The sequence below is a fragment of the Python bivittatus genome, unplaced genomic scaffold, assembly GCF_059951505.1.
Source record: "Python bivittatus isolate LINGU-HERP-01145 unplaced genomic scaffold, Pbiv_v1 ctg000020_np1212, whole genome shotgun sequence".
In the NCBI taxonomy this organism is placed as follows: Eukaryota; Metazoa; Chordata; class Lepidosauria; order Squamata; family Pythonidae; genus Python; species Python bivittatus.
The window spans coordinates 123,560,077-123,571,328 of NW_028277030.1; the positions used below are offsets into that span (position 1 = coordinate 123,560,077).

General features: G+C 37.4%; 1 protein-coding gene across 1 annotated transcript; it reads left to right on the forward strand.

Annotated features, from left to right (window-relative positions):
- The first annotated feature begins 2,265 nt into the window (after positions 1–2,265).
- On the forward strand, positions 2,266–10,031 carry EPCAM (epithelial cell adhesion molecule). The gene is made up of 9 exons (XM_007428473.4): positions 2,266–2,682; positions 5,244–5,351; positions 5,464–5,707; positions 5,896–5,961; positions 6,520–6,580; positions 6,923–7,024; positions 7,139–7,330; positions 8,947–8,988; positions 9,584–10,031. The coding sequence occupies exons 1-9, from the start codon at positions 2,610–2,612 to the stop codon at positions 9,623–9,625; spliced, it is 930 nt and encodes a 309-aa protein (XP_007428535.1). The 5' UTR covers positions 2,266–2,609; the 3' UTR covers positions 9,626–10,031.
- Positions 10,032–11,252: the final 1,221 nt, after the last annotated feature.

Sequence of the window (11,252 nt, forward strand, 5' to 3'; positions counted from 1 at the left end):
ACTATAATGGTTGTACAAATGAAAGGATAGAATTTTACAGAATCAGCCAATGGCTAGAAGAATACTGTAATGGCCACTGAAAATTTGCATGATTGGTATTCAAGCTAGAATTAAAACAGAAACAGAGATCAACCTAGTACCAATTTTTAAAAAGTGTATACTGTATTTGATTCTTAAAACATCAGATCGAATTTTTCCTGTAAACTTTTCAGTCAACTTTTTTAAAAATTGTCTTTTTAGCTTGCAAATCGAATGGAACCTGCTTTATTTTTCTCTCTCTATACTACCTGTTGTAACTACTGTATTTTCATTTTTTGCTAATGCAAGTTATCTTAGAAAATTTATTTTGTTAGGAAAGTGAAATAGAAAGATAGTAAATAAACAAATTATTGGGATGCTATGTGATTTTGGAAAAAAACAGGGAAAATTCTAATAGATCAGTTTAGGGTTCATTCTTTCTGACTTTCCAGATCAAAGAAATGGACCTTTTTTCTAAAAGGCATATTGGAGTAATAGACTTTTAGCTAATCAGACCACTAATCATCAAGCTTACTACTCTCTGTTCGTAATTGGTAAGTGACAACCAAGGAGCTATGCAGATATTTTACCAGTGTTGCTGCCACCAACTAGAGAACACATTAATATGCTCTTCCGTTGCCTTCCTTACATAGGTAGACTATATCAGCCTAGATTAGTTTACATGGACTATATTCCAGTGAATATAACTAGATGTTCCAAAGGATTTTGAGGTGCAAAAAATGATTAAATCTGAGATTTTCATCAATTTTTCTTAGGGCTATAAATCTGATAACATCTTAATAGCAATTTCACTATAGTACTGTATAATCTTTATTGGTGCAAAAGTCCTGCCACAAGAAGTTTCCTAGTTTTAAGGAGTCACAAGTCCTTTGTTGTGTTTTTCATTTTCCTTGTTCAATTTGGTGTATCCTTGTTAAATTAATATTTAATGTATTTGCACTTCTGCACTGCAAATAAGCAGCCAAGAAAAGTATGAAAAATCAGTTCAATGGCATTTTGCCATAAGCAGTTGCACTAGATGATTTACAAGATAACTGCCAACCTTTACATTCTATGTGTCTATTAAACATGATTGTAGCATAGTTTTCATTCATACCAATCCTTCCTTTCTGGAAACTTTAAAAAGCAAAGAACAAAGAGCTGAGAATTAAGTTCCTCATCCTATCAAAAGAACAATTAAAAGTTAAGTAATACATTTGATTTATATCCACCTCTGAATACAAAAGAGATTATGTGTGTAAAACCACTTTTTCTATGTCACACCCTTCAATACTAATGGAGCCCAAGCAATTTGAGAATGTGAGTGCATTTCCCACTTTGTCTTCATAAATCTAATACAAGATACTCAAAACCAGCATGCAAATACAAACATAAAGTAGATCAAACAAGAGCCCTAGTTTTTACAGGAGAAAATATTGAAAGAGAGGAGAAATCCTTAGTTGTGAATGCAAATGGAATGGCCTAAAGAATATGCAGAAAAAGATCTATATTTTTGTATTTTGTTTGTTGCATTTTTCAAGTATTTTTGCCCTATTATTAATTTGACTATGTGTCATTTTTATACTTTTGAATTCTAGGTATAGTTCATTTAACAGGGTCTCCACTTTAGATAAAAATATCTGTTGCTTTATTTATTTTAACATATTATGAGCCAGCCTTGCTATGGGGCGGGGGGGGGAGCTCATTTTTCAAATTAAGTCAGGATACTCATCGCAAAATCCTTCTTGATAGCATCACTGGTGGCTTTGTGCTGATTTTATTATTTATATTGTGAACTATTTGAGCACTGTTTCTTTAAACTCAGCATAGTTGAGTGAGAAGCTAAAATGTATTTAACCGAGCCTTTGTCCCATTTAAAACTACAGTACTGTATTCTGCGTTAAATGGATTCATCTCTGTTTTAAACCTCTATTTTTTAGTTTTTCTTTCCTATGATGTCCATTGTAAACTTAGATTGTAAACAAGTTGGTAGACAGCACCTCAAGAAAAGATTTTTTTTTGAAGGCCAAGAAAACCACAATGTATACAACTGTATACGGTACAGGGAACAAATCTCACCGATCGTTGATAAGCCGTTTTAGAATTCTGTATTCAAATTGCCTATTGTTACCTCACACCGTCCTCGGAACATTACTTCATTATAGCACCTCCTCCCCACAACGAACTTTACCCGGAAGAGACTATATATGGCTAGTCGGGCGCGCAGGTGAGTCCTCGTCGCCCTACTGCCCCAGCCCCGCCTGTCGGCCGCTCCCAGTTTCGTGCAAGTGGCGTTGCGAGCTATAAATTCTCGGAGCCAACGAGACTCATTTGTTCACCTTTGGGGAGGCGGAAGTAAAGGAAATACGAGCGACGCAGGTGCTGAGGCGAACGGGGGGAACCAGGTGTAACCTGAGGAGGCGGGCGCGGCTGGCTGAAAGGAGCTCAATTTTCCTGTGGAACTTGCTGAGCAGCTCGAGAGAAAAGGGGGAGAAAGGGTGAAGCGAAGTCACGGAGATTTGAGCGTCGAATCCGCGTTTCGCCCGCACCTGCCTGCGTTGTAGCCTACCTGCTTTCTTAAGACACGGGCAATGGAATTGTCTCGTAGGGTTGCCTTCCTTCTGGTAGCGCTGCTGGCGCTCGCCGCTACCGTCTGGAACCAAGGTTTGTATCCCCCCGGGAGGCTTTCCCGCCTTTTCTCTTCAGCTCCCGGTCTCTGTGAGCGTGCAAGGGCAGCACCTTGAGGGAAGGGGAGCTCCTCACAAAATGGCGCCTCGTCAACAGCCTCCATGTAGAGGAGGTTGCTTTCATGTTGGTGGACACGATCGACGGTTGCTGGGCTTTCTTGCCCGCGACGTACGGGGCAGGCTGGAGCCAGTGAGAAGCAGGCTGCCCTTGGAGAGTGCTGCTCCTGGAGAGTTGGAGGAGGACGCGTGGAGCCAACGCCCTGCAGAGCCAAGGGCTCTCGGGCAGCTCCAGCGTTCCCAAGGCGGGGAAGCCGGTTTGGAGTTCCCAGACTTTTCTCCGGCGTGAAACTTTCCGCAGTGCTTTTCCCCGAGGAGTAGAAACTTTCTGTCCTAAATAATCTCAGAATTAGATTCATCTTAGGATATGGGCTTTTTAAGTCTTCTTTTAAGATTTTAAATAATTCACATAAAAAACGGGCAGGTGTGTTGGGTGTGATCCTGCCCCAGGTACTGACAAAGGACCCTGGTTTGACCTTTGCATATATGTACCTGTGGAAAGGTGAGGTATAGTGGAATGTGCTTGGCACCAGCAGTCGAAGGACAGCTATTCTGATGTTATGGCATCCTTTGCTCAAATCACCCAATTATAATGTGTTTTGTTGCCATTGGCTTGGTGTATTGTTTGAGTCTATCATTGTGGCGTGACCTGATGTGTGAATTCAGCGAATTATAGTTTAAAAAAATGCTTAACTTTTGTCAAACTAGGCCCAGGTAAGAATAAACTATTTTTGTAAATCTACATTAGTAGATAAAGTGCACATGTACCAGTAGTAGTCATAGATCAGTAGCAACCCCATGTTAACTCCCAGTTATACCGAAGGGCTGGGTATCAATTTTTGGTGCATAAAGCCCTGGAGATAGTAGCTTTGCATTACCTGAGCTCTTTTAAATGTTTCTTAGGCCATTTTCCCACTGTTGTGTTGAAATACTTTCCATTCATCTTGAGCTGGTATGAAACTATACTGGTGTGAAGCTTGCTGTCCCCATTTCTGATCTTTTGTGCCTCTGTTTTAAACTGCTGGAGTCATCTGACTTCTCTCCAAGGTAATGGATGACAAGCCTAGCAGCTTTTATACAACTTGAGTCTACCCTTGGTATAAGAATAAGGGGTAAAATACTGTTTTAACACATGTGCAGCTGACAATGCTGACCCACTCATGGGTTGGATACAATTTGAAGGCTGCTTCATAGGACAAGGCAGAAAAAGATGTTGCCAGGGTATGCTTGTGCCATGCTTGAGTGCAAGTGGAAAAGGGCCTTTGGTATAAAAATGACGGAAAAGTAAGTGGTTCCTGGCTAACCTTGTTAGAACGGGGAAGCTAAGTGGGGCTGAGTCTGGTTAGTACTTGGATGGGAAAGTGCTAGACCATACTAGGACTATAGGCTAGATTGTGAAGTCACAAAATCTCCCAGAAGAATGCACTTTTGCAGAGTTTCTGAGAAAGCATGGTTCTACTTGACTACTTACAGCTATATGGTCACAACATGGAGTTTTTACCTTTCTTATGACTGGAAGCTAACCTGCAGAAACCACCATTGCTTTTTTCCCATATTTTGGGAATTGTTTCTCATTTTCTATGGGGATTGGTTGAGAAGAAGCATACACATTAAACTTATCACATTAAAACAGGATAGTTTTGGTTTCATATAGTATGTCCAAAATTGATGTACTTCTCTACAGTTAGTTGTCACAGAAAATTAAACTCTGATTTTAAAATGAAGCAGGGCTGCCATTGCCTGTTATGCACTAAACTACATTCTGCAGTTGCTTCCTGGATAATGTTTTTCACTGAACTGGGTGGAGATACTTTGGAGTCCTTAGCTGTTTCCCTTTAGTACTATTTTAATGGAAAAGGGTAACACACTTGAAAAGGAAGCTCATCTATACTGCCAGCTTATCTGTGTAGAACCAGATATTATGGACTCTGAACTAACAAACTAAAGTGTGTTGGAGATAAGTTACTCTTTAGAAGAGGTCTGCAGAATAAATGTCGTCTTAGAAGTAGCAGTCCCTAAGACCTGAGATTTGTGTTGGAACTATACTTTTAATTGAAACTGTATCAAAATCAGTTCTATTATGGTATCTCCATCTCTAAAATAGTTTTGGGATTTTTTTTCCCTGTGAGTTTATAATTGAAAGATCTATAATTATGAAAACGTTATGTAAGAATGTTATTTAGTAGAATATCTGTAAACTGGATACATGCTTTCCTTTTAAAGCCAGCTCAAGAACATGGTGAAGAAAATCTTTATGGAAGTATAACAGAATTTCAGATATGGTATGATGTGGTATTGGCTATTACAGGGTCAGAATTCCAAACTATAAATTGAATTATCTCTGTTGGCAAAGGAGTCTTTCCTTGATATAGGATGATTTCCCAGTTACCTACTGCAAAATGACTTTAAAGTGGAGACAGTTACCTATTTGGTGTGGAATACAAAGGGCTATTTTGTAATCATTGGATTTGAATATTACAGAACAATGCTTATGTAAGAAGAACAAACGGACAACAGATTGCTTCCTTAATAATAATGTATGCTTGTGTAAATCACTTGGACATAATAAAACAGTGAACTGTAGCACATGTAAGTATAAGAACTTAACAAATTTTACTATATTTCCATTGCTTTCTGACAAAAGTATTGTATTTAAGCTAATGTAGTCCACTTACTCTTTACTATTTTGACTATCTTTTAGTGACTTCAAAATGCCTACTAATGAAAGCAGAAGTGACTGGCTTAAAATCAGGTAGAAGGTTAAGACCAGAAACTGCATATGTAGACAATGATGGCATATATGATCCAGAATGTGATACAAATGGTAACTTCAAACCAAAACAGTGCAATGGGACAAACACTTGCTGGTGTGTGAACAGCGCAGGAGTGCGAAGAACTGAAAAGGGTGATCAAAACATTACATGCCAAGAAGTAGTAAGGACAAGGTAAACCTCCTGATATAAAATTGCATTTACTAAGATTAAAACATGGGTCAGTATTAATATATTGACAAGTGTGCCATCTAAACCATGAAGAACAAAAAATTAGAAATACGCAAATTGAATGTTCTATTTTTTAAGGTTGCGAGTAATGTTCAGAGTAATTGAGCAAGTTTTTCCTATTTTATTTTTAGCTGGATTATTATTGAAACAAAACATCTTGAGGGAAATACAGCCTTAAGTGAAGACTCCATTAAAGGGTACGTCTTGATAATTATCACTATCTACTTAAGTATAGCAATTCAGTAGATGAGATACTTTTCAGAGTGTAGTTTAAAAGGAAATGTTTTCCACAATGTGCCATGCATGATTTCTAAATATGAGATTGTGATGTCTTACACCAAAACAAATTAAGATCACAAGCAAACAAAGTTAGTTGGTGTCTGTCTTTATTCAAATGTGTGTTTGTGTGTAATAACTCATAGAATAAGCCTGGATTCAGATACTATACAGCTTTTTTTTTCCTGGCTTGTTTTCTTAACCTTGCAAAGAAATAAGCAAAACTTGAGCAAATGGGCTCCTTACACTAACTTAGTTAACATTCTAGTTTGCTAAACCATAACTCATGTGTTGAAAACAAGTGTGCTGGCTGATTTTACATTTCAACTGCTATCCAGCTATTTTTGATATGGGGAAGTTGATGGTAGGGAATTTTGTTTAAACTGCTTTAAACAAAGTGGTGGAGGGATTGCTATGGGTTTCAATGTCAAATTATGTCTTAAATATCTTTCAGAGTTTCTAATTTCTTTAATTTCCAGGACTATTGGAAATAAGTTTTCTGAACGTTACAGTTTGGATCAAAAGCACATAAATGTTACGGTATGAAAAATCATTATTGAATGTTTTCATGGAAGGATTGCTTTGGGTGACCTTTCATGCTGGCATCTAAATTTTACATACTTAGATTATTTAGAATGGCAGTATTTAACTTTTGTAGGTATGGAACCCACCCTGACCCAAGGTGCAATGTCAGTTTTAAATATGTAATTTTATTATCAAGTCCTCATGTAAAAATATTTTGTTAATTTAGTTGCAGATTTTGAATTACTTATTAAAGATGGGTTTAAAAAGTCTAACTACTGACAGTAAAATAGAAAAATTATGTTTGAACTGTCCTTGATATTGTGATTTCTTTATGTGACATTAGTTTTTTTTTTCCAGTATGAAAAACCTTTCATTATTGTTGAACTCAAACAAAATGCTTCAGATAAAAAGAGTAACGATGTGGATATAGCTGATGTAGCATACTATTTTGAGAAGGATGTAAGTAAATGGGGCTTTTAAAGTAGAGTGGAATTGTATAAATTCATGCTGTATTTCAAGAATTTTTATTACTTCAAAAGAATAATCGAATAACTCATGTTCCTGTTCTTTCAGGTCAAAGGGGATCCAATTTTTAATGATAACTTTGGTATCGAGGTTGCAGGAGAACCTCTTCAATTTGAGAACACAGTAATTTACTATGTTGATGAAAAGCCACCAGAGTTTTCAATGAAACGTTTGACAGCTGGAGTTATTGCTGTAATTGTGGTTGTAGTATTGGCAATAGTTGCTGGTATTCTTGTACTGGTATGTTTTTCTTATTTAGAAGATCTTAATCCTGATGTTCAAATAAAAAATATCTTAGAGTGAAGGTAGTCCTCGCTTAATGACCATTCATTTAGCAGCTGTCTGAAATTGCGACAGTGTTGGAAAAAGTCACAACCGGTCCTCATGCTTATGATTGTTGCAGTGCCCCTGTGGTCACGTGATTGCAATCCAAGCGCTTGGCAACCAGCTTGCATTTACGGTTGGAGCATCCTGGGGTAATGTAATCGCCATTTCCAACCTTCCCACCTGGCTTCTGGCAAGCAAAATCAATGGGGAACCATGTGATTTGCTTAATGACCACTGCAAAAGTTGTAAAATTGGGTGTGGTCATGTGATGCTTTGCTTAATGACCGCCCCTGTTTAACAGTGAATTTTCCAGTCTCTATTGTGGTCACTAAGTGAGGACTACCTGTAGATATACACAAAGCCTACTGTTTTAGACAGCTCTTGAACTTTCCATTTCTCCACTGGGCCATGGCAATTCAGCCAGTCCATGATAACAAATGTATCATTAATATAGAAGATTAGCAATAGAAGAAATAGAATGGCTAGTTAAGACTCTGTAAAACTGAATATCAAATCCCCCAGGTGAGTCACTGACTCCATCTTTATGGACATTGGTGGATGAGACTGTTTACAAGTTTATCACATATATACATACATCAAACTGATATTTTATGTATTTAATGTTTTTAATGTTTGTTGTGAGTCGCCCAGAGTTCCTCCATTGGGGGGGGAGATGGGCAGGTGAGAAATGTAATAAATAAGTAAATAATAAAAAATATGTGACTCTGGATGGCTGTATAGACACTAGGTATTATGTCTAAAACAGATATGATATTTTTATGGGGTATTAATGGTTAAAAGTAATAGCCAGTCTGGACAGATAAAGATGTGAGACAAATTTATAAGTTTTATAGAGTTTTAACTAGCTATTCTGCCTCTTCTGGTTCTACTCTTTGTTAGTGATATAGCACTTTAAGTGCTAATCTGCAAAAAATTCTTGTTCATGTGATGTGATTCTCTATAACATTAGGGTGGATGATGTGTTATGCAATGTGTAACTTTATTTTAGCCTTATTACATCTAGCTTTATATATCCTTAGTATTATTCTGAAATGTTTTGTATAACTATTGATCTATCTGGTTCAGTACTGCCCACAAAATGGCCAGGGAATCTATTGTCTTCAATGCTTTGTAAAATTATTCCTGACTATTAGAGATAATGATTTATCTATAAAACAAACCACTTCAGTGGGAGTTCAGAACACCTGGAAGTCACCAGATGATCTATCTCTTAGCTTACACTGACTGGTAGTTGCAATAACTCTCCAGATCTGTTCCCACTGTTCAAAGTTAGCATAGACTTTAAGTGAAACGTTTCACTTAATATTGGGCTGTAATGGCATAAATAGGGAAGCTAAAGACTGCACATTATATGAGCAGTATGGAGTTGTTTTGTAGGAGAATATGCCATAGGTCATATTGATAATTGGCATCAGAACAGTTTCTGGATATTGCATCTATGTTAGTTTTGGATTCTTGAATGTGCTGGAATAGAAAAATACCTAAGCTGCTTTATTTTATCCATGCAGATATTTACCCGAAGAAAGAGGGGCAAGTATGAAAAAGCTGAGGTAAATGTTTAGACAGAAATCCGTCTTTTTAATTTTTTTAAACTGATACAAAGTCTATATGCATTTAACTAAAGAGAAAAACTAGCTTTAAAGTTAACAATATTTCAATTAGAATGATCCAACATCTCAGTGTTTAAACAACCTGTATTTCATTGCTGTGTAAGCTCATGGGCATGCATATAACAATTATAGTCAATTTCTTAACATTGGGAGAATGTTTATTGTGCTTTCCCATTTGACTCAATACATTTTCTCTGGAATCTAGTGCTCAGTATGTAGATTCACTTGTGCAAGAGGCTTTTTTGTAGTGAAAAGCAAACATAAATTAAACCTGTGTGAGAGAATTCTGTAGTGGAACAGTTACTGTGGTAGCCTTAAAAACTGGGTGTTTTATTCAGGCTGGGTTTGCAAACATGAGTTAAATTACATATGCTTAATAATGCGAAATTGAAGACAGTATGTATTTTACTCATATTTGTTTACAGGATTACAGCATAGAAAAGAGCCTACCACTGGGATAGAGATTAGTGTACTTTGTGTTGGCAGAAACTATTAAAAAGGCAACCATTAAGGAATAACACTTTTTTGTCTTCAGGTAAAAGAAATGAATGAAATGCACAGAGAACTAAACTCATAACAGCTGTAACCTGAAATGGAAGAAGAATATGGTAAACGAATGAAAAGTGACAAGAGAAATATCATGGACTGCTACTTTTTTAAATACAGTCTTCTGTAGTTAAGGCTAAAAACTTTAAGCAATCTTTTTCTAGTAAACTGGCATGTATTGCATTTTGAGGCTATAAAGATTCTATTAAAATTCATAATTAGTTTAACCAGTAAGTGGCATTACCCTGTCACTATTTCTAATGTAACTTAGTAATATCCTTTTGGATGTGTTAAAGGTTTTTGAGGTGTCTGATAATTTTGATGTCTAGGCTGCCAGATAACTCTTTTGCATTCAAGAGCATACATTTGTATATATTCAGATTTAATCATTTTTTTACACACAGTGAATTTGAATAAAGTTTGAAATGCACATACCAGTTCTTAGTTGGTATTAACACTTACTTGCATGGGATACTTCCAAATAAAGCATAATTTCATCCGTTAATTATAAGTTTAAGAACATATAATTGGGAGATCTGAAAAATGTTCATACAGTATTTCTGAAATTGCTCTGGTTAGAGAACTATATAACAAATACTGATTAAATTGCAGGCTATCTTTCTCTTCCCAAAGTTTATTCTGCTTAATTGATAATTTTAAAAGTAAAGTGGTATTGAAGCACGGATGACTACATCTAAGGATTGTGGGATTTAATTGGTTGGTTTTTTTTTGTTTGTTTTTTTTAGAAAACCTGAAATTTCCCAACTTTGGAATACCAGAACTGATCATCCTTCCACACTACAGCTTGCTTTTATCCATCGTTTTTATAAATCTTAATACTATAATTTAGGGTATGGACATTTATTTTTGCTGATATTTTTAAACAGTTGAAGCAGAATAGGTTTCTATGTAACATACAATTTTTCAAATATATCTGTCATCTGTACTGTAAGCCATTTAGAGCGTGCAGCACAGAATGTTCAAGATTAATATTCCTTCAGCATGAAATATTTAGTGTCAGTATTCATGCATTTTAAGTATTATGTTTAATGTGCATATGTACAGGTGGTCCTCGGTTAACAACCACTCATTCAGTGACTTCAAAATTACAGTGGCACTGAATGAGTAGTACTTATGACTGGTCCTCGAAGTTCTGCCCATCCAGCACCCTTGTGGTCATATGACTGTGATATGGCTTGCTTGGCAACCGGCTCACTTATGACAGTTACAGTGTCCTGCTGTTATGTGATCGCCATTTGTGACCTTCCCTGCTGGCTTCTCACAAGCAAAGTCAATGGGGAAGCCATCAGGGAAGGTGGTAAGTCTCCCCCACTCTGCAGCAGCCACCCCCAGCCTTGCCATGCTTGCTGGCCCCTTGTACACCCTGCAGCAACCACCCCATGCCCTGCAAGCCCATTGCAGATCCTCCTGCTCCCTGCAGCAGGATCCCAAGCCCTGCTGCACTCACGCTGGTCCCTTGCACACCATCCTGCACTAGCCACCCCAAGCCCTACCACAATCGCACTGCACTGGCCCCCCGGCACCCTGCAGCAGCCACTCCAAGCCCTGCTGTGCTCACATTGGCCCCAACACACCCTGCAGCAGCTACATTGAGCCGTGCTGTGCTGCATTGGCCCCTCCTGCACCCAGCTGCCACT